This window comes from Nematolebias whitei, chromosome 1 (assembly GCF_014905685.2).
Source record: "Nematolebias whitei isolate Nwh7 chromosome 1, NemWhi1, whole genome shotgun sequence".
Lineage (NCBI taxonomy): Eukaryota > Metazoa > Chordata > Actinopteri > Cyprinodontiformes > Rivulidae > Nematolebias > Nematolebias whitei.
The window spans coordinates 56,811,835-56,836,370 of NC_056498.1; the positions used below are offsets into that span (position 1 = coordinate 56,811,835).

General features: G+C 39.6%; 2 protein-coding genes across 2 annotated transcripts in view; one reads left to right on the forward strand and one right to left on the reverse strand.

Annotated features, from left to right (window-relative positions):
- Window positions 1-13,731, reverse strand: part of hpse2 (heparanase 2) — a 77,794-nt gene extending 64,063 nt beyond the window's left edge. Inside the window, exons 1-3 of the mRNA XM_037685593.1 lie at window positions 13,422-13,731; window positions 12,030-12,184; window positions 10,944-11,105 (exon numbers count right to left, since the gene is read on the reverse strand). Coding sequence (XP_037541521.1) covers window positions 10,944-11,105; window positions 12,030-12,184; window positions 13,422-13,696 — 592 coding nt within the window. The 5' untranslated portion in view covers window positions 13,697-13,731. The remainder of the gene's footprint in view (window positions 1-10,943; window positions 11,106-12,029; window positions 12,185-13,421) is intronic.
- Window positions 13,732-16,701: 2,970 nt separating this feature from the next.
- Window positions 16,702-24,536, forward strand: part of LOC119428521 (metal transporter CNNM4) — a 75,411-nt gene continuing 67,576 nt past the window's right edge. Inside the window, exons 1-2 of the mRNA XM_037696238.1 lie at window positions 16,702-18,113; window positions 23,606-23,749. Of these exons, the coding sequence (XP_037552166.1) occupies window positions 16,709-18,113; window positions 23,606-23,749 (1,549 nt within the window). The 5' untranslated portion in view covers window positions 16,702-16,708. The remainder of the gene's footprint in view (window positions 18,114-23,605; window positions 23,750-24,536) is intronic.

The window sequence follows — 24,536 nt, forward strand, 5'->3', positions numbered from 1 at the left end:
TTATGGGCAGCACGGTGGCGCAGTTGGTAGAGCTGCTGCCTCTCAGCGAGCAGGTTGTCCTGGTTTAAATTGTGGTCCGGGGCCTTTCTGGGTGGAGTTTGCATGTTCTCTCCGTACTTGCATGGATTTTCTCTGGGTACTCCAGTTTCCTCCCACTGACTAAAAACATGCATGTTAGGCTGATTGGTAACTCTAAATTGTCCCCAAGTGTGAGTGAGCGAGTGAATGGTTGTTTGTCTCGTTTGTCTCTTTGTGTCCCTGTGATGAACTTGCGACCCGTCCAGGGTGTCCCCTGCTTCTCGCACAATGACAACTGGACATGGGCACCAGTGACTCCCGTGACCCAAAAAAGAACAGGGTACAGATACTGAATGGATGACCTGAATTAAATTGAATTGAATTCAAATTATGGCTTAAAGCTAATTTGGAGCTTTGCATTAAAATGTCAGCTTGTAAATGTTTTGAAAATGTTTGTCAGTTGAGTTTCTTACATACAAACTGAAGACAAAAGATTATCCACACAATAGTTTTTCTTTGAACAGCTTTTGTGTGTGTGTGTGTGTGTGTGTGTGTGTTACTTTTTCATTTTGGTACCTGAACACATTTTGGACAGCTGTGCATAATTTACATACTTAGAAAGAAAATATATTTTGTTTCACCTAACTGTGCGTGCAAGACTGTTTAACAGCTCATTGTCTGGAACCGCTGCTTTAGATCCCTCTATTTATTTGATTATGTTCCAAAAATTCATGTTTCTGTATAACAGCGCTGCACTTCTGACTCGCTTCTGGCAGAGCAACAAAACAGTCCCAGCTCCTCCTCTCCAAATAGAAAAATAAAGCAATCTGCAACGTGCTAAAAGAGTACAGACAACGTTTAATGTCCTATATGTTACCGCAGCCTGTCAAAAGTCCACAATGGGCGCTCAAAACCATTTACAGCTCTGTGAATGTCAACAAATCGCAGCAGATTATATTCATTTTCCTGCCGACATAGCAACCGGCAGCACCGTGGTGTGAAACTTGGCAGAAAACATGCACATAAATCTGTATTAAGCAACAACCTGGAAACACACGGCGTCCTATCTAATGCAGCTTCAAGCTCATGAACTGAATTTATCGCACGTTGTGTGCATCGAATCTGAACACGGAGAAAAGGCAGGCAAAAAGTACTTCAATCTTTACAACAGAGTGGGAGGAATCCTATAGCAGAACTAATGAGAAAGATGGCACATGTTCCCTGCTGCTGAAATAAATATGTTTTTATTTTCCAAGCGAGTCCAAACACAAAGTTTTAACTAGAAGCACCCCGTGGACAGCTGTGCCAGTTTGCTCTGATGAAAACATTTCCAAGCCCTTCACAGATGTTTAGAGAAAATCCCTGCTTTGCGCTTGCTTCTAATGTTAGTCTCCAGATTTTTGTTCTTCTGTCTTCCGGTATGTCCTCTCAAGTTCGTCATTGTGCTTTGCATCAGGAAAAGAAACTCCTCTCGGTATTTTCCATTTCTGTATTTCTGGCAGAGCATAATTCTTCACACTGAAACTCTAATGCGACAATCAAGCCAAAGCAGCTGTAAAGTATTGATGTTTGCATATGGATGAGGTGTGTTTGAGGTTCAAATGTGTGCACAAATCTGCAACTCATTCGACAAGACGGGACGAACGGAGTAGAAAAATGATTATCTAATCAACAACGTGCTTATTTACTGAAATACCTGGCTGCAAACCTTGGGTGTTCCCAGCATATTTTGTTATGCATTATTTCAAAGATTTGCAATTAAAATCCAAGTATGACATCAGAATCTGTCAGTGTTGCAAATGAAGGAAACAAGATGTACAGTAGTCCTTCGCTACGTCGCGGTTCGTTTGTCGCGGACTCGCTCTATCGCGGTTTTTCCAAGTAAGCTTGGACATGACACACATTGGCTGATTGATGGGTGAGTCGCACGATCGGCATGGAATTTTTATTTAAAATAAATTATTTAAAATAATTTAGCACCTGATAAATAATGCAGGTGTGGGCTGTAGGAGAGGCTTCCTACTGCAGCGTGTCATATCCCGGAGAAGCGGAGAAGTGGGTGTGGCCGAGAGCACTGGCAGAGCGCAGCCGGAGGCAGAAAGCTGAAATCATGATATTCTGTGCTCTTTTAGAGCGTTTAGAGTTTAGAAATATTGTTTAGAATATTGCAAGAATGTGGGAAGGGTTTTAAAAACACCTTAATATATATACCAGTATATATGGTATTTTTCAGCCTATATGTCACAGTTTTTTTTTCATAATTTGAATGCCCTGTGACTTATAAGCCAAAACGACATATTTATGGATTTTTTTCCCCATATTCATAAACCAATTTTTGGACGATAAGACAGTTTTCATTCATTCTGACTTAAAAAAAATTGAACACTACCATTTTCAGCCACTAGATGGCACTCAAGTAGTAAGGCATGCTGTTGTATCATGTAATAGGTTAAAGAGGCTATTAATGACACAATCGGCTTGACATTCTCTGCCACCTTAGCCTGCCTGGAGCCACCAAATCAGCTTAATTTCGCTGCGCCACCCCAGCAAAACGCAGCTGATTTGACCATCAAAGTGCATTCATTAAGTAAAAGTTCAACTGAGACACCTTTACTATAAAGTCGAGCTAAAAAATAATTGTTTTTAGGTGGTTATCTTGTTAAATTTCCAAGAAACGGACCGAGTCGCCCTCTGCACATGCGTATCGGCTTTTGAAAATGCAGTTGATTTGACAGTTGAGGTGCATTTATTAAGAGAATGGTAGACTGAGACACACTTTTACTATAATTTCGAGCAAACAAATAATTGTTTTTAGGTGTATATCTTGTTAAATTTCCAAGAAATGCAGAGGCTCATCCCACTGCGCGTGCCCACTTCTGCAAATCTGGTTCTGAAATGCAGCTGATTTGACCATCAAAGTGAATTTATTACGGAAAAGTTAAGATTGAGGCACACATTTACTATAATTTCGAGCAAACGGATAAAAGTTTTTAGGTGTTTATCTTGTGAAATTCTTGTTAAAAGTCCTCCTGTACACTCTCCCACAGTCGCCATTTGGCAGCCCATCGATTTTTGGCACAACACTGGCCCACATTTCCGGGTTGTCAACGGTGATGCATAATAGTTGCAACGTATACGGCGAAGCGACATATTTATGGATTTTTCCACTTTATTAGACATATTTGGACTGATGTGACTTATAGGGCGGTGTCAGGTGTACATATATTTTTCACCATACACATCACACCGTCCTATAATATAAATACTAAAATAAACTACTACTTACTATTTGTGTTGTGGTTTTTCACTTATCGAAGGGCTTCCCCTCGCAATAAACGAGCGACTACTGTACATGAAAAACAGCCAAACATAATAATCCTTTAAGCATGAGAAAACCATGGTGATCTAGGTGGGATTATTAGAGGATTCTAATGATGCCTAACAGATTAGGTAACTAACCCACTAAACATAATCCTACTTTATATGACATGTCAGTATTTCTTGCCATTTTATTCCCATTTCAGGCCTTGTAAAATATAATATTAATGTGTAAAAGTCTTAAGTTATTCCTCATTTATTTCTGTTTTGATTCGAAGGAGTCAGACTTTCTTGTATTCTCTTGAAGAGACCTTGTTTGATAGTTTTTCAGACTTTCTGAAGGGCTGTCTAAGTTTTTCTTTAGACATCGGGTGCGTCATACTCAGGTTGTGTTTAGTAACTTAACTCTGATCTAAAGGCTCCTAAATCTGATGGATGAAAACCAATGACAACTCAGGAAAAACAAAACAAATTAAAACTGAATCTTTGGCACATTGTCATTAACAAATTGTCACAAAGACTATTTATTTAATGGAATCTGAAAGATTCCATTAACTTAATCAGAAAAATAGAGTTTGACACATATTATATTTTAGTCGCTCATCTCTTGGGTTGGGTATCAGATGTACGCTGAGCTGTTTTCATATTTCTTAAAACGTTCAGGCTCTGTTCATCTGCTGTTGATAGTTTTTATTTTTATTTTTTATTTGACACTTCTGACATGGTCTGACACTTCTATTGTCCTTCCCTTTTTTTAAGTGGACTGCACAATATGTTATCATGATGGACAGAAAATTATTTTAAAAAAGCATCCAGAGTCCTAAGAAACATCTTGAAAGACCCCCAGAAAACCCGGAGACAAGATTGCACCAAGCATTAACTCCTTTAAATAAAAGTATAAAAAGATTTCTAGGAGTCGGATAGAAATGTTTCACTGTTTTGTGCGTATCTTTTGTCACTTTTCTTATACCTCTAGATTCTTAAAATGAATAGTACCCCTTTTTATTGGTTTAAAGACAGAAAGCTCACGTATGATCTTCTCCACATCATGGTTTACTTTACGCTAACCACTGAACACTGTAAACATTCCTGCCATGTGATACTGCAGGAGTGACATCAGACTAGAGAATAACGAACGCAAGGAAGCTGAAACATCACATCAGGCTTCAGACCAACTTCTTGACCATAAATCTAACTCAACATTTGATTTAATATTCATTTAAAGCTTTCAAAAGCATAATCTAGAAGGGTGACTAGGTCACCGATTAAACATCAAAAGCAATTTACTAAACTATCACCTGGTGACACTATACTCACTGGACCACAAAAAAGGCCCAATCCGTCTAAAGTTTTAAAACACAAGTTTACATTCAAATAAATTATGCAAATGTAAATAAATCATGTAAATGATTATGTTAACTACTAATTCTCCCACTATGTTGCTTTGAGTAGCATCAAACAGCATAGCGGTACAGATTAACCCTTTTTAAAGAATTCTGACAATAACATTTTCTCTCATTTCAGTCTTTTTGGTTTAAAATTTTCAAAAAAGTGGAAAAAATGTAAAATTTGGATACCTTACATACATAATGTACCCAACTTTCATACCTATATGCTGCCTTTGGCTGTAATAATATAATACGCTCAGGCTGCCTTGCATTTTTCAAACTCCTGACCTTAAACAAAACATTTTTATTTGCATTACAAACCAAATAAATGTAGAGTTGCAAACCCTTTGCTGGTGTCTTACCCATGTCCTACTTCGTAAGTATACATCAATCCATCCATCCATTCATCCATTATCCATTACCTGCTTCTTCCTTTCTGGGTCACGGGGGGTCACTTGTGCCCATATCCAGTAGTTACTATATGAGAAGTGGAGGTCACTACACGTCTCCAGTCCATTACAGAGACACAGAGACAAACAAGACAACAAAAAAAAAAAAAAAAAAAAATTCAAACTCTCACTAGGGACTCTCCAGAGTTACCAATCAGCCTAACATGCATGTTTTTGGTCTATTAGAGGAAAATGGAGTACTTGGGAGAAAACTCTCGCATGCACAGAGAAAACATGCAAACTCCACCCAGAAAGGCCCAGGGCCAGGAATCGATCCGGCAGTCTTCTCACTGAAAGGCAACAGCTCAACCAACTGAGCCACCATGCAGCCAAAGTATATACATTGTCATTTTTAGGTGACAGGGGGCCGATAAGTGCAGATAATGGATGCTGATTGTTGGTAAATTTTGAGACGCAAATTCTAAATTGTCCCTAGGCGAGAGTGTGAATGGTTGTCTCATTTGTCTCCATTTGTCCCAGTGATGGACTGAAGACCTGTCCAGATTGTGACCCACCTCTCATTCGGACGGACGGATTTTGTGAAGCCTGTAAAATAAACCAGCTGAGTGAGATTTTGGTAAAAGTTGTTAAAGAGCTCATATTTCTAGACTCTTGGGATGCCAAATCTTGTCATATAACTAATAATGCACTGAAATAATACACCAGTCTTGCTCAATTTAAACAGTCTTTCACCCTTTGTGTCATGACATTTTAGGATTAATGTATCTTCAACAGTTTGTTTCCGTATCTGGGATTGCATCATGAAGGACCCCACTTGTCCAGCACACACTTTTTGTCCTGCTCCCCTCAGGCAGAAGGCTGAGGGGCATTAAGTGAAGAACCATCAGGCTAAGGAACAGCTTCTACCCTGAGGCTGTTAGACTCATGCATCTCTAAACAGGAAAAATCACTGTGAAAATTACTGTGAAAATAAAAAAAAAAACTGTGAAAGTCGCTGTAATGCCACTTGGTTGTTGATATGTGCTGCTGACTAGCCATGATGCTGATTATTTCATGTTGTGTTCATTAGTCCTCATCTGCTCATACGGACTCATGTTTGTGCTGCTGTTGTCTTGGCGCATTGTTTTTTTTTGTACCATTAGTGTTTAGTGTATTCTTAGTTTAGTGAATGTAGCATATTCTTAGTTCATGACTCGGATAATACTAAGGTTTTTTCTTTGCAATTTGTATTTTTGTTGGATGTAACTGGGACTCGATGTACATTGTTTCGTTCCACCTCATGTACCACATGTGATGTGAATGACAATAAAAATCCTTGTATTTCTGCTCTGTCCACTGATAATCTGATTTTCTCTCAGTTTGGCTACTTATAGAAACTTTCTAAAGCGAAAACATGTCTCAGTTTTACCACTGTGTCCCTCACTTTTATTCCCAAATCCATCACATATTTCAATGATGTTGCGCTCAGAAACTTTTTGAATACCTGGTTGAACAGAAAAGTTTACATCAGTGGCAGAAAAACTCAGGTAAATCACTTAAAATATACATATCTTTAAATAATTAGCAAATTACTGTTGCTCAAATGAAACATCTGACATCTAACTAATACTACTAATAACATTCTACCTTTTAGTTTTGCTTTTCCATTTTATCTGCATTCATTTACTTGTTTATTAGGTACACCTGTTGAGCTCCTTGTTAACTCAATCAAAGCCAATCACATGACCACAACTCCATGCATTTAAGCGTGACGTAGACAAGACAACTTGCTGAAGTTCAGCTGGAGCATCAGAATGAGGAAGAAAGGAGCTTTACGTGACATTGAATGTGGTGTGGTTATTGGTGCCAGATGGCCTGCGCCGCTGAGTATTTCAGAAACTGCTGGGATGCTGGGAAACTGGGATTTTTATACACAATAATCTCTAGAGATAAAAGAAAATGGTCTAAAAAAGAGAAAACATCCAGTGAACAGTAGTTGTGTGGACAAAATTGTCTTGTTAATGTCAGAAATCAGAGAATGGGTCAAATGACTGGAGATAATGGAAAGGCAACAGTGGCTCAAATAACCGCTTGTTACAATAAAGGTGAGCAGAATACCACCTCTGAATGCACAGCATGACCAACCTTGAAGCAGATGGACCACAGCAGCAGAAGACCACACCGGGCACCACTCCTGTCAGCTAAACACAGGAAACTGAGGATACAGTTTACACAGAGTCACCAAAACTGGCAATAAGAGAATGGAAACATAATTCCTGGTACGATTAGTCTCAAGTCGCTGGACTCCTGTGGCCTCCACAGTCATCAGGTTGCAGTACAATCAATTACCTTTAGGATGTGGTGAAATGGAAGATTCACATCATGGACGTGCAGCTAAAGCATGATGCCATCATGTCAATATGAACCAAAATCTGAGGACTGTTTTCAACAACTTGTTCAATCTATGCCGTGAAGAAAAAAAGGCAGATCTGTAGGCAAAAAAGGAGTTGAACCCAGTAATAGCTAATTGTACCAAATAAAGTGGGTGATGAGAGGCTCCACTGTCCTTAGTTAGCAAAAATAACAAAATAAAAAGATATATTCTTGAGATCAGAAGTGTTACCTCATTTACAACAGGCCACAATCACACACAAACTAATCTAATAGCAGACATAGGAGAGGAAGGCAGGGAGGTGGGTTTATTTGTGGATCAGGAGGAAAAATAAAAGTGAAGGGGTAGACAAAAGAAAAGAAATCACGATCTGATCCTGCATGAATATTTCTGCAGAAAGACATGAAATGACGCTGACCATGACCTTGTTTGAGGCCGGGCTCATTTCTCAACTTAATTCCCCTGCAGAATGTGTGTGCACATGCTAACTCATAGTGGCCCCATTACTGATGGCTCTAACAAGCCCGGGTCAAAGGTCAGACAGTGGTGAGTAGAAAAGGATGAAGCGAGACTGTTAAAGGTCTTTTAACCACCTGCCTTTACACACACACACACACTCACGTACACCAAATCTTGACTAATTGTTCCCAGATTGTTTAAACACATCCCAAGTGCCTCTGTACCCGTTTCCCTCCACTGAAAAGATGACAAGTCTTTCCACAGATTCTAGTTCGTGCCGCATGCTTTCAGTTCAACTCAGAATAATACTGAGAGCTAAAGTCAAACATGTTCACACATTTAATCCTTCTTCAGTGTCATCATTTATTTAGTTTTCTCTAATGGAATAATGTGAATCCTCAGCACCAAGCAAAATAATAAGAATAAAAACAATTAAAAAAAACAGTTGCACTATTGCAGGCATCAATCAAAAATATCCTGGCATTTCCTAAATCTGTAGTTTTAAGTATTTGCTTAAAAAAACTTTAATTAAAAATTAAAAAAGGCAAATTAGCCATAAGATTATTTCACCGTGAGTTGCGTTTTAGTAAATTATTTTTTTCATGGTTTTGTCACACTCTTTGGTACCAAACAGTCTAAAAACAGTTACGGCACCTTTTCAAAATCAACTGTGTTGTACCTTTTAGCGCAATGTGTACATCTTAATGAGCAAAGATTCAACATATTTAGTTTATTTATTTTATTTGACCTCAAATTCTCATTTTCATTAACGACCTGGTCAAGATATCCCAACATATGGGAAACAAAATCTTCTACTGATCCATCCACGTGGTAAAAATAGCATTTTTTGTGCATCACTTTAACTTTACACAGCATCAATTTTCAATTAACTTTTTTTTACTTGCAAATAGATATATATATATATATATATATATATATATATATATATATATATATATAGACATAGAGTTGGTCTGAGTAGGTCAACAGGATAGAAAGGAAAACAAATTAGAGAATATTTGTATGACAGTATAAAGAAGAAAAAAAAATACAACATTGTGTAATTATAGTAACATTAGATACAGCAATATTAGCATTTGCATGTTTAATTTAAAAAAATGTGCCTTAGTTATGCACTATACTTGTTAAAAGGTAGGATGATGGTCATACAACATCATTTTTTGTTGCTTGGTTGATTATTCTGGACGGCTTTTAGATCGCCGGCTTTAGTTCTCAGTTATTAAAGATTAGGACAAAAATAATAATAAAGGCTGCAAACAGTTTCATTTATTTGGCTGCTATAAAATAAAGTTTTTGAATACACGTTTGCATTTGGTTTACAGATACAGTTTTGTCGTTCAAATACATGTGCAATTATTCAGGCCAAAGCAAAAATAAACAATTATACAAAAGTCACTGTAGAGATATTGGTGGTAAAAAGGAAACTATGTTTTGTTTTTTTGCCTTTTCCATTTTAATAAACCCGCTTTATTTTATAAAATGAGAAATTAAAAAAAGCATTATTTTGATGGCTCAGCTGTTTTAAATGACATTTCCAAAGCTCAAAAACCATTCATCAAAACAGCCTTACATTTTATTTTAGCAGTTATATATTTAAAGAAATTTGGTTGTGACTTGTTATGAGAGCTGATAGCTTTAAAAGTGACAATGTTTACATTATCATTACTTTTATTACACAGTGCAACTTTTTAATTTTGTTTAAATGACGGCCAACTTGCCACCGCATTATCATACATATCTTCATGCTTGATTAAAAAATGATTTGTATAAATTCCTGAAGGCGGGTTTAAAACATTCGTAGTACTTACAGTACATAACTCCTGCACTGAACTTGTGAACTGACCCCTCACACATTCAGGCCTAAATTCTTACTGTATTTGCCTACTTTGATAAATGCAACGCTATGTTTGGACTGCTGCACTGGAGAATACTTGAAAATATACCGCTGATCTATGCTGCTCGTATCTCTTTATCCCACACACAGAAAGTCACTTTGTCCCAGAAAAGCAGAACCATATGAATACATAAGAAATACAGATATGCTCCGCTCTCCCAATATGAGTGATGAATTCACTTGAGGTAGATCTGGAGTGTTTGTTTTCTGTAATTTATCAGCGTCTTTAAAAGACACTTGGCCGAATGTTTCACACGTTCCAGGACCCGAAGCGCATGAGGGCTGACGACGTTGCTGCGTCTAGACTTTTAATTGGAAGCCGTTGTAAGAATGATTTTTGGCTCCCCAGAACTAAATCAATGTATTCTCTACGTCGGAGTTTCTCACGTTCATGTTCGAAATTACTTTTCCACAAGCTCTTTGGGTTTTAGACTTGCTTTCAGGGTGGGACTCTGTTTTGGAATAAGAATACTGCCCAAATAAAACAATAAGAAAAAAAAAACTCCCCACTCACAATTCTTTGAGATGACAAGAAAAACAAGATTTAAAAAAAGAAAAGGGCGACTAAAAATTTTAACTTATTATTTATGAAGAGGATCCATTGTTGTATTCACCCCTCCCCAACCAGGTAAGGTTTAATTTGTAATTAGCATTACAAAAGCCCACAAAAATACTATTAACAAATCATCTCTGACAATTCACAGCCACGCCCATGTTTTCAAAAACCGTCATCTTTTAAATGCGCCTCTTCTCTTCTGCAACTCTCTGTTTCCATTCCAGTCAATCACAGGTACAAAATGCAGCCCACCCAGAACCAGGACTCCAACGCTCCTTCTGCAGACGTGGTTGCTTTAACTATAATGAGAAAAAATGTCTGCACACTGTTTACAAGCCTCCACGGCTGCACCCCACTATCCATCCCTGCATTCCTTCTCCTGAAATTACATTTGTCATTCTGAAAAGCTGATGGTTTACACTGGTTTGTGCACGAGTGTGCGTGAGCCACAGAGTCCAGAGAACATGTCCGAACCACACCAAGTCAGCCTGTGTGTTTGGTCTCCTACCTGTTATTGTAATGTTGCTGTAGATGTTGGAGAGCTGCTCTTTCAGCAGGACGAGCTGCGTGGTGGCCGCCTTCTCCCTCTGCAGCTCCAGCATTATGTCAGGGTGGTGGGCCACTTTGCAGCCTTTCTGCTTGTCCAGGGCGATGTCGCTGCGCACGATGTCTGCAAAACAGCACAGAAGAAACTGATAGTTTTTTTTTTTTTTTGGAAAGTTGTAGTAAATGAAACAATATTTTACTTCTGCCTTTTTCTCAACTGTTACTGTTGTGTCATTAAAATGTCATCAAATAAAACTATACATATGTGATCAAACTGCAGCAAATCGTGTCTCTAATAACTGTATTTCCTGTATAAGCTATTTTGTAAATTACTGCACAAGGGCTCCAGGGGTCCCAAACTTTTTTTGCAGCATGGACCAGTTTCATACAAGACCAACCAGTGAAGTTTGGTTTTTTTACTCTTTTTTTAATTATTATTAGCTTGTAGTTTTGTGAATGCATGAAAATGAATTTTGACTGAGTAAAGTGCAAGAAACAGGAGAGGATGGAAGTGGTGTTTTTTTCAAAATAAAATACCTGTTTTGTTCTGTTTACATTTTTGTGGGGCCGGTTCCAAACATCCACGGACCAGTGTTGGTCCTTGGGACCAGCAATTGGGAACCCTCTGCAATATGTCTTACTGTGCAAGTTAAATTAAATTAGGCATTTTTTCCCACAATTTAGAAATGACAGCTTATTTAAATAAAAACTAAACAATGTGAGGCTCGAGAGAACTTGTTAAAAAACCGTTTTCGTTTTTTTTTTAGTCATGAAAGGACCATGAACGCATCACGCACAAGGTTTCCTTCGCTTTTACGCCTCAACTAAATACGGATTTATTTATTCATTTAACCAAAAAATTTACACAGCGTAGACAAAACAGGCTGCTCCTTTTTTTTATTATTATTTTTGCTTTGGCAGCTCACTGACGCAGAGGAGCAGCTACATGGACGGAACAAACGCCACGCGCTACTTCCTTTAAAAAAGTTAGCGCGCGAGCTGCGGGCCTGAAGCATGAGAGAAGGTAAGAAGTGTCATGTCTCATCACCGTCCTCGTAGTTCTTCAGGTAGTAGTCGGGCCCGGGGCCTCTGAACTTGGCGAGGTTCTTCTGGTTGTTGAACTGCAGGAAGTCGGTTCGCTTTCCGCCGAAACGCAGAAAGGCTGGCGACAGGCCGCGCGCCAGGGTCACGAGCCGCTTGGAGCTGCGGACACAGGACAGGAAGAGAAAAGGGACACTTTCTGAAATATTACGTCACAGGTTTTCACCTGGAAGCTGCTCTGTTTGACTTCTTATTCAGACTTTTTGTTCTTTCAACCAAGTTGAACTTTTCTTTTGTGTTTTAAAGCCACCATGGGATTTTTTTTTTAACAAAACGCATGTCATGTTCTCTTTATTTTTTTACATAGAATTAAAAAAATGGATCCTCTCTCAATAAAAAGGTATTAACCGCAGCTTTGAACTGTGAATTAACACACAAGATAAAAACAGTTTTATTCTTCTTAAACTTGAAACAGACTTCCTGCTGCTTCAGACAATTCATATTTAAATGTAAATAGTTTACAGTTTAAAAAAGTGATAGTGATTGATTATTAACGGGATTAATTAGGAGAAATATTTCCAAATCTGCAGCATTTTCTGACTCGCTTAACTGACGTGTTATTAAAGGTCCAGTTCATGCAGTTTGTTGATTATTTCCAAATGAATAATCACAACAGAATATTTAAAATCCGCACTGTGACGACAAAAAAATTGGTATTGATGTGGAAAAATAATATTAAAAAAAAGAAAAAAAAATTAAAACGTTAAAATAACATAAAAATGCATCTGTTTGTCAATTTGCTCCACTGACCATTAACAATAATTTTCTGGCATCATGAAATTCAGGATCTACAATTCAGAACAAGCCACTGGTTTTGTCAGTGTTTCTGTTGATTATTGATTAAATTGTTTACAATGAGTTTTAATGAACTGAACAGAAATGTCACCAAAATAAAAGCTGAAATTCGCTTAAACACTGCGATGCCATTCCTTTAGTTTAAACTTTTTTTTTTTTTTTTGCCATTAAACAACAAATACGTCAAAATAAAACAAATTATTTGATAATTAAAGAGATAAAACTGGATTTATAAAGATGTGAGGGAACTTATACTAATGAGCACAGGGGGGGGGGGTTCCCCCTTTGGGCTCATTGTGAATGTGCTGTAATGGGTTCATGAATAAGTTTTAAATGACTGCATTTGCACCCTGTTAAATGAGTTCTTATGTTTTGCTTAAATAAAAGCGCGCAGCTCTGAGTTCTCTTGTAGAGGAAGAAACGTGCCGGATCACCCCATGACAGTTCAGGCAACGTGGCTGCGTGCGTAATGACTAAAAACACTCAACATTTACAGGAGGTGGACGCTCGTGCAGATAAATGTTGATGGAGAGCTGTTTGGTACCTCAGGAAGTCCAGCCAGCCGTCCTTGATGATTGAGGGGTCCAACTGCAGCGAGAGGAAGTTGTCGTTGAGGACTCGGATCGAACTGCGGGTGTTGACATCCAGCAGGACCAGCGTCCTCCCCATGAAGCCCGGCCGCTTCCCACCAGCTGCAGGTCTCTGGTACGAAGAGGGGGAAGAGTAGGAAGAAGAGAGCACTGATTGCACCACCAAAACAATCAGAGATGCCAGCCACAGGGAGGGCCGGGGGGGTACGCACGGTGAGGATTTGGGCATCTTCTCGGTTTGGGGGAAATGGAGAGATCCGTGTGCGTAATGAGGATTAAAGGCTTAAAGAAGGGGGGAAAAGTCCAGATGGGGTTCTTTACTTTAGTCTCATCGATCTGGATCACTCTTCCTGTCTAGTTTCCTCCCTCAACCCCCCCGTGACCACCACCCCCCGCCCCCCTGAGTCATTTTAAGAGCTGCGCACGCCCGGATCCAGGATCCAGCCCTCCCGACTGCGAAATCCAGACACTGGGAGAAGAGACAGCACCGCCCCTCTAAGGATCTCTGAGGCATGGATCTAAATCTGTTTTTGCAGATGGCCTGAGCAAGTGAGTCCAACAGGCGGTGGAGGCATTTATTAGTCCCTTATATATTTACATTATTAAATATTCAACCTAAAAACTGGAACGATGAAGTGAAATTATCAATTTGTCTGCTCAGCGTGATTAAGTTATTATTTTCTGACCTGCATGTCTTTATGCATTCTGTCATTTTGTTAACATGGTGTTCATCAAAGATATATAAAAACATATTAATGATGTTATTTGGTGAGAATATTGATCTAGAATTTATCACGTTAATTTTGCTCAGTTAAAAAAAAAAAACTCAATTGAAATGAATGAGGCTGCAAGAGTCAATAAAACTCAGCTCAGCTTGAGATCAGATTAGTTAGAAAATGTTTTTGGTTGTGCACATTTTCTTTACAATAAAATGAAAAGAAAAATACGGAATCTGCAAGCTGTGATAAAAAGAAAGAATAAAAATATTTCTAACCTTCTAATGTCTTCATCATATTCTTCTTCTTCTTCAATTCCCATTTGGAGATTTATTTGTAGATGGACTTTTTTTTTCTTACAACACCCAGAACTAATTTTAGACCCAAAGCTCTACAGATGGAACTATAAATAAGTTTATTATATAGTTGTTTTTTTTTCTTTTTTTCTTTACACTGTGGCTTTGCACGCATGCAAAGAAAGTGCAGCGCGTCTCCAAAGCGCGTTGCGCAAAACTCTGATCCGGAGAGGGTCGGTGTGAGGAGAGGTGGTGGTTGAAGGTCACTGCTGCCTCACAGAGGGAAACAGCAGGTTGGAAGAGAAAGGAAAGTGTTTATTTTATTTTTTATGTAAAAGCCAAGATTATATTTCTAAGCACAAAACAATCCAACACTGAAGATGAGTATTTTGGAATGCATGCGCAAGTTTTCTTGCAGACCGACAGAAAACAGAACTTGAGTCTTCGTGTCAAAATGGACCAAATATGAATAAATATCAAGCTAACTTATTTTTTTTAATTATTTTCTGATAAGTTTATTTCTGTTTTATTTGTTTGCTCATAAATAAGAGTTCAAGAGGTTGGCTGTAAAATCTTTAGGGAGACTTTTAAGAAACTCGAGCCTGAGGAAACATCAAGATTACTGTGGAATATATCAGATTAAATATCAATCTCCATAAATAAATACTAGATCATACACTTTTGTTTACTGTTGAATAAAATGTCACGGAGCTTTGTTCAAACAGAAGAAACTGTTTGATTGTTGTTGTTAATCCTTTAAAATGTAAAACAAACCATGAGTTTTAATGAACTTTCACTTCATTTTCAAGTTGAACTTCTAAATTCTGCACAACTTAATTTTATTACATGTATTTCACAGTTTCTTCTCAAAATAGAAACGTTTATTTTCCTCAGGTAAATAGATTTTTCTTAATATTGTTCTAAAGTTTTGTATTTAATCAGGAACCAGGTGTATTTTTTTTATCCTTGTAATGCAAACATCGTAGTTTTGAATGTTTTCGGTACAGATTACATATGACCCTTATAAAACATCTGGAATCACGTGACTAACACTTTATTTATAAAGCACATTCAAACAACTGCTGTAACATTTCAAATCAAGAAAGCATAAAAGAAAGAAAAAGAATAAAACAGAGAAGAAACAAAAGCACGTTTCAGGTTGTGCCAAACGCAAAGGAATAAAAAAATGCGTTTTTGAAACGTTGAAAAAATATAAATAAACTTAATGGTCAATAACCGGAACTGATGCAAAAGGCAACAATGAAAGAGCTTCATGAGCAGCTCATGTTCAATTTGTTTGGTGTTAAAGTTTTTCTTCTTCTTCTTATTATTATTATTAGCAAATCTGTTCATTTATATTGTATTTGATGCAAACTAGAAGCGGGATTCGAGTTGTGTGTAAACACCTGATGTGAATACAGGAAGTGTCATGTTCTGTAAGCGCAGCAGCAGGAGAGTGGTGTCTCTCCTCCAATTCAAACTCAGCTTTAATAATAATAATAATAATAATAATTTATCGTTTCGGTTTGATTGGTTGACCAAAACCCCTCAGTGGGTTCTGTTTTAGCTCTTAGTGTTAATGAAATTCAGTTCATATAAACTGTATTTGATTGTTCATTCAATATGTGGGGACTTAAAATACATTTTAATTTACCATGAAAAATAACTACTCTCGATACAGATGATAGTTATAATATATATATATATATATATTTATTTTTTTTTACCCCGTTTAATAGTCTTTAAAAGCCAAACTTCCTGCCTGCCTTTCACACCGAGGTAAATCTAAAAAAAGGGACAATACTGCCATCTAGTGGTTCACAGTAGAAGGCAACGAGCCTGGCCTCTCAGGAAGGAAGACAAAATAAGAAATTAAGAGTTGGCTAAACACACATTACTATTTTATTTTTAAACAAGCTTAGTTCTTACTGGATAGTAGACAGTTATTTGTTTGTGTGGGTTTTTTTTCCTCTCAGACTGGTATTTTTTTTTTACTGCGAGCCAAGTGCTGAATCATATTAATCATTCATGCGGGCATCTCCTGCCTTCTATTTTTAGAAAGTGGCAGAAAGCAAGTCGGACCTACGTCAGAGTTCGTCATTTATATTTCAGTTGCCCCCTGCCTCCCCTCTTTATCAGAGTTTCCCTCTCTCTCTGTAACAAACCAACTGCTCCATCCATCCGCGCACCACGTGACCCACTTCTCCCCCACATCCCAGTTCGTTCAGCATGATGGCTGCGGATGCTCCCTGCTGCATCCCGCATCCGCGCCAGCTCTCCCTCCACCTCCTCCTCCTCCTCCTCCTCTCCACCCTGCCGTTCCCCGCATCCGCGCTGCTCGGTGTCCGACCAGAAGACACCCAGAACGGAGACCTGTCCGTGCAGGATGGCGTCCTGAGAGCCACCGAGGGGACGCGCTTCATGCTGAGGGTTTACTACTCCGCGTCTCCAGTTTCAGAACATCCCAACAGCCCGAACCTTAGCGCCGCACCTGGCGCCCCGTGGATCGCCTTCATAGAGGAGCCCGGTGAGAGAGACGCGGAGAGGAACCCGTGTGAGGAGGAGAGCTCCCGAAGCTCTGACATCGAGCTGCTGGGCTCTTTTAAATCAGCCTCGAGTCACAACTCAGTTCTGGTCGAGCTGCTCGCCAAAGACCTGCGCAGAGATGAGGTGATCAAATACTACTCCATGTGCGCGTTTGACGGCGTCAAATGGGAACACTTCAGCACCAAAGACTTCTGGCTGGCTGTGGTTGAGAGACCTCCAGAGGCTGATGTGTGGCTGCAGGCGGGTGTGTCTGTGCTCCTGCTGGGGCTGTCAGCTCTCTGCAGCGGTCTGAACATCAGCATGCTGGCTCTGGACCCCGTGGAGCTGCGGGCCCTGCAGAACAGTGGCACGGAGAAGGAGCAGCAATACGCGCGGAAAATCGAGTCCGTGCGTAAACACGGAAACTACATCCTGTGCACGGTGGTGCTGGGCAACGTGCTCACCAACACCTGCTTTGTGGTGTGGATGTGCCAGATTTTAGGAATGACTGCCCTCTCGACTGCCTCGTGCACTTTGGGGATATTCTTTTTTGGAGAGATCTTACCTCATTCCGTGGCGTCCAGGCACAACCTCGCCATCGCCTCCAAGACCCTCTGCGCCACCCGCCTGCTGATGCTGGTGTTTCTCCCCATCGCCTACCCCGTCTCCAAGATTCTGGACATCATGCTGCACCAAGAAATCAGCAACTTTTACACCAGGGAGAAGCTGATGGCCATGCTGCGTGTCACAGACCCTTACCACGACCTGGTCAAGGAGGAGCTCAACATCATCCAGGGAGCCCTGGAGCTGAGGACCAAGACGGTGGAGGACGTGCTCACCCCGCTGTCAGACTGCTACATGCTCTCCTCGGACGCCCTGCTGGACTTCTGCACCATGTCGGACATAATGCAGAGCGGATTCACGCGCATCCCGGTCTACGAGAACGACAGGTCCAGCATCGTGGACATCCTGTTCGTCAAAGATCTGGCCTTCGTGGATCCTGACGACTGCACTCCGCTGAAAACCATCACTCAGTTTTACAAGCATCCCATGCACTGCGTCTTCAGCGACACCAAACTGGATGTGATGCTGGAGGAGTTTAAGAGAGGTGAGTTCTGATGACATCTTCTATACTTGTGCATATTATTAGTGAGTAGGCAACTTTTTTTTGCCACCTCCATGTGTTAAAAGTCCTTTGAAGAAAGCATCCTTGTCTGTGCAGAAGTCCCTGTCTGGATCAGCTCATGGTTTAAAGTGGGTCTGTCAGTGAAGCCCTTTGATCCACAGCACCACATGTGAAACAGGATACTGTGTCACACAGTGTGTTTGGTTCAGCCAGAGGTTAGAGACGACCAAGAATGGAGTTATCTTAAGCGTTAAAGTGATGAGATGCTGAAGCAATTTTCCCATGGAAGCACGGAAAATCATTTAGTCCTGCTTTTCTGTATTAGGTCCAAAGAAATTGAACAAGATCGTAATGTCGCCAAAATGGGAACAAGGGGTAACTTTCTCTTTGGCACACGTTTATTTGAGCATCACTTACAGTCTTACACAGAGATGACTTCTGTTCATTGTCAAGCAAATGTGTGTTGCCTCCCTTGGGGAGCTCGGTTCAATCTTAATAAAAACACTTAACAAGATTTGAAATCAATGCTTTGCAGAAAGCAGTTTACACTGCTCCACTGTCAGGATCGCATACGCTCAATGTTTGTGGTGTCCAGCTTGTATTGGGCTTACATGACAAATTAATTAGTTCAATTCATACAGATGCATAAAACCTGAATTAGGATTGCCAGAAAGTTTACTGCCGCAACTAATTCATCATTCTGAAGGACGATTTTGGTCTGAAATGAGCCACAGCTTGAAGTTGGACCCCTGCGTTCTATCGAGTCAGATGTCTGTGTGGTATTCAGACTCCGGGTCCAAAGGTGAGGTCAGGATTCTCCCCTTCACTGTTGGAGCTAACTTAATTGTCCACCAACTGTGACTTTGAAGTTGTAGGTCGTCACCAAGTGTGAAGCGAAACCATAAAAAATTCATCTGCAGCCTTTGCCTGTCCCTCATGCTCGCTCTTACGGATTAACAGCTCCTGCTGATCAGGAAGCTCGGCTGGAAGCCTCGCTGAGAGGGGCGAGATGTTCGAGCACACGGTGGAAATGTCATCAGATAAAAGACAGAAATGAAAACCGCATTAGTCGACTGTTGTGCAAGAATTTCAAATAGGATCTTAACATACAGTCGTAACACACATAATTCAAGAACGATCCCACCCAAGCTAACGCAAACATATAAAAGCGAAATAGTTTGTGGAACAAAACATCACTTTTTTTTAAAACGTTGCTGCTCCTGTGACTTCAAACTGGATTTGATGATTGTCTGAGAGAACCATGGATGTCATATTGGGGGAACCTTTTCATCGTTTAGAAAGATTGCCCTAAAAACGCACAAGCAGCAGATTTGTTAGGGTGATAAAGAATATTTTCTTTTTGGTTGGGTAGATCACATTACCCATCTCTTTTGAAATCCACTTTAGCATCAGACAAAAGCTGCAACAAAAGCTAAAAGCAGCTACAAGACCAGGAAAACATGATGAATGTGGGTCAAAAGAAATCCATGGAGGCACTTCATCTCAACTAACATGATCTGCTGGAGATTCTGTGGGAGATAGACCTTCAAAAGTCCAGCGGGGTCTATTCCTTATTGACTGCAGCTGTTTTATATACTATAATAACCAAGGATTTATTGCTCTGACATAGATTAAGCCCTGCTAATTTAGCTGAATATGTCCGTTTGATATTGGCTAAAATTTTAGTTTCTCTTCAAACAACAGTATTTGTTGAAATCGGTGCAATCATTTAAAATAATTTCCTTTTATTTGTGCATGCAGTGGATCAGATTCTGCCAAACCACTTCATAATCTCTGCCATTTGACGTTTTAAAAGCTGTCAGTGTCACACACCTTTAGTTTTATATTGACGTTAAAAACAACTACAGCAACGTTGATTTTTGAAATAAGTGCTATGTGTTGTCATCATACAATGACAAAATTATTCTCTGCATTTAACCCATCACACGTGAGTTACACGCAGGTGGAGCAGAGAGCAGCTGTAAGTGCCGTGGGAGCAGTTAGGGATTGGGTGTTTTGCTCAAGGACATCACGACATGTGGGTACGGCAGGGAATAGAACCTACAACTTTCTGGCCCAAGTCAACTGCCCTACCTCTACACCATCTCGGCCCCTTTGTTAGGAAATCTAAAGAGCAATGCAAAGTAAAACTAACAGCTGTTGAGGCAGCAAAATAACAAAATACAAACCACATCAGGAGAGCGAGCCATTGAAGAAAACAGTGACACCACGACCTGGCAATAAACTGAAGAGACCGAGTACATACATTAGAAATAGTGAGTTTTTACTGAGTGTGAACAGCAGACTTGAACATGCCAAATAATTACACACAAAAAAACAAGAACATAACAAAGAATGTTCTAAATACTGGAAAATAAACCCCATAGCGTATAAATATATATTTTTAACCTCACTCACCTAAAAAGTAGGTTCTGTTCTTTTCTCGTGATGCAACACATGGAAAAATTGGCATTTCAGGTAAACCTGCATCATGAAGGACCACATTCACCCAGCATACACACTTTTACCCCATTTTCCCCTCAGTCAGGAGGTTGAGGGGCATTAAGTGTAGAACCACTGGGAACAGCTTATACCCTGAAGCTGTTAGTCATAAATCCCTAACCAGAAAAATCACTGTAATTGGCTATTTGTGACTTTATCTGTGCTGCTGATTATCCATGCTGCTGATTTTTTTTTGCCTTAATCTGCTGTATTCATACCCATCTGCTCATAACCGACTCATGTTCAGGCTGCTGTTTACTACACTGTATTAGATTACATTATTATTATTTTACATACATATATCTTAGATCGGCAGCACGGTGGCGCAACTGGTAGAGCTGCTGCCTCTCAGCGAGCAGGTCCCTGGTTCAAACCCCGGTCCAGGGGCCTTTCTGGGTGGAGTTTGCATGTTCTCTCCGTGCATGCGTGGGTTTTCTCCGGGTACTCCGGTTTCCTCCCACAGTCCAAAAACATGCATGTTAGGCTGATTGGTAACTCTAAATTGTCCTTAGGTGTGAGTGAGAGAGTGAATGGTTGTTTGTCTCGTTTGTCTCTATGTGGCCCTGTGATGGACTTGCGACCCGTCCAGGGTGTCCCCCGCCCCTCGCACAGTGATTGCTGGACATGGGCACCAGCGACCCCCGTGACCCAAAATGGAATAAGCGGGTAAAGAAAATGGATGGATATCTTAGATCATTGTATGCTGTTTCTTTTTTATGCTTTATATTTTTGCTATTTTTGGGGTTTAACTGGGACCTTGAATATACAATTTCATCCCACCTCATGCACCACATGTGTTGTGAATGACAATAAAGAACCTTGAACCTTAAACGTTAGACAACAATGAAAATGGCAAGAATTAAAAAAATTAGGGATGCACAATATTGGATTTTTGCCAATATCCGATATGCTGATATGTTAAAACTTATTTGGCAAATAACCGATACAATACCGATTTTTTTCATAGATCTACTTATAGAGACTACATTCTCTACTGTGGAATTAAAATACTACATTATTCTGCACGGTCTTTGTCAATTTGGCCTGCTACCAAATGCAGATGCCTCAAAAGGGGCTGAAAATGAACACTTCAACTTGGATTATGTTTAATGTCAAATTTATTTATGATGTTTATTCTGTCTAACACAATGACAACACTCGAACAGTGCAAATTTGTAAATTTTCACAAAACTCAATGGCACGCATGATGTCATTATGTTGTGCAGGCACTGCAGGCATCCTTGTCACTGGGCTGTCATACAAATCAGTGTCTTTTATATATACTGTATATATCTATATCTATATATCTATATCTATACCTTTATATATATATATATATATATATATATATATATATATATATATATATATATATAGCATCTTTTGTATCGGTGAGTTATTTTGATGGAATGACCAATGTCCGATATTTAACTTTGTTGCTAATATCGGAAGATACCGATACCATGCCGATAATATCGTGCATCCCTAGTAAAAATTAAACAAGTTAGTGTTGATGAAACTATTTATCTTTATGGTCTATAAATTTGCAACAAAAATAAAGTAAAACATGACTGTATTTTGTTACTTCTGCAACAGTTTAGAGAAAGATGCCTAGCTCAGTTCATTTAGTAACATTCATTTGTAACAAATCAGAATCAGATTTGTCTTAATTTTCTCAGAATTTGCGCATGACCGATCATTTCCGTCTGTAAAACGAGCATGACATAGTTGGTGAGAAAGATGTAAAGTGTAAGGCGCTTCATTTTGTCTGCAGAAAACACAGACGCTCATAAATAGACCACTCATGCAGAGTCAGAACACATGGGTTTAAATATAGTCTGCAGGAGTCTGGGAAACCGCTGGAGCAGAATCGCTTGCAATAAAACGAGCATCCACGCAGGACCCAGTTTCACCGCGGGCATGTGTGTCTGCAGTGTGTGAGTGTGTTTCGCTCTGCAAGATTATTATGTAACACGAGTGATGTAATGCGGCGCCTGGGTGCATCAGCAGCTAAGGGCAAATCCTCCTTCATTCACCTGAAAGAAGCTGAGCTGAAATTCTGTCTCAGCCAATCTCACACAGACACAGTTGGATGTGTGGAGACGGCTGCCTGTCAGTCAGTCAGATTTTTTCTTCTTCTTGATGTTCCACTGGATTAAAGCATTTGTTTCATTTGATCCTCTGGCAATGATCCCCCCCCCCCCCCAAAAAAAAAAAAAAATAATCAGCTTGGCTCCTGTAGTTAGAGCTGCTGAACTGACAGCATAAGTTTGGTTAGGTAACGTGTTGGTCACCAAACAGACTTATTTGCTGCAAAAGATTAAAGCGATTAAATGCTAAGAGAAACATATTAAAGTGAAGTCCTGTGTTTGAGTAGAGACAAAACGGACAGAAATAGCTGTGCTCTCTGTGGTGCTACTATTCTGTTTTCCCCGTTTTGGTTTTGTGACATTCAAGGTTTGTAGGAACATTGACTTCTTGTCACATTTGCTTTATACTCGGTGCAGAGATGCCGTCGGTGTTCTGCGTCACCGTATCTGGCAGGCTCGTCGTGCTGAGCAGTGAGTGGGAGGTTTGCTCACGGACGTGTAAAGCGTGCATGCGTTTCCAGAGGTGGCAGCAACATGGCCAGTTAATTCAGCAGATGCGGGCATCCTCAAACCGATTGCGTAATCTCAGGGTTTACGTAAGGCCGGTCGAGCCTCTGGAGCTGCCAAAATGTCTCCAGATTAATCTCAGTGTCTACTTCTGACTCGTCTGAGAAATCACACAAAGGCAATCCTGACAGTGAAGTAATTTAAAACTCCACTGGGCTTGATCCTTCCACATGTTCATGATCTCTTAGCGCAACTTTCTTCTTGACAACACAGAGCTATATTTAACAAGCAGAGCAGCCTCTGAATCCCTTGCATCGCAGTTTGTTTGTTTGGCTACACATGTTGAATACTGTTTGCTCTTTCTAACAAATGCAGGTAAGTCTCACCTGGCTGTGGTGCAGAGAGTGAACAGTGAAGGTGACGGAGACCCCTTCTATGAAATGATGGGCATCGTCACCCTGGAGGACGTCATTGAAGAGATCATCAAGTCTGAGATTGTCGATGAGACAGACCTCTACAGTACGTATGGGCACAATCCTTAGCTTTAAGCATCACGTTTATCTTTTTTACATTTTCAGTTCTTATATCAAATATATTGCTTTTCATCTTTGTGAACCACTATTTTTTTGAGATATGTTGAAATTAGCAACATGTATTTCCAAATTGTATATTAGGATGTTTTGAGTATCCCTCTAATTTCTCTCTGTGCCATCATCAACCCTTTAATTCTCTAATCAAATTATTGATTTCACCATCCTTACCCTGCAGCTCCTTCCCCATTAAATAATGCACATATATATATATGTATGACCCCAGCTCACAGATAATAGCCATAATCCGCTCATTTTTAATTAGAAAAGCTCTCGGCTGTTCAAGTGCAAAACTCACTCCATTGTTTTATCTTATCTGTCCTGTGCTCTCATAGTGGGAACCCATTTAACTGTTGACGTCACATTTAAATGTTTGCTCCATGTAACAAACACAAAATGTTAGAAATGTGCTACATGCTTTATACGGGTGCAAATGTGTAGCGTTACAAACCGAAAAGAAAAAAATTCCACCGTAGTAGCAAAATTCTTTAAAGGGCAACTGAATCTGTGCGTTTATGAAGCATTAAAATGAATTATTTTTATTATTCTGTAAATGAAATAATGTCATGGGTGCAGCTATTTAATTTATTTACAGCTCTGAAAGAAAATCATGCAAATTATACACTGAAATGTGCAGCTTGATAGGGAATATGGTGGTCTGACTTTTGGTGATGGTGCTTCAAACAGTGTGGACAAAACTCTGAAAAACGTATATA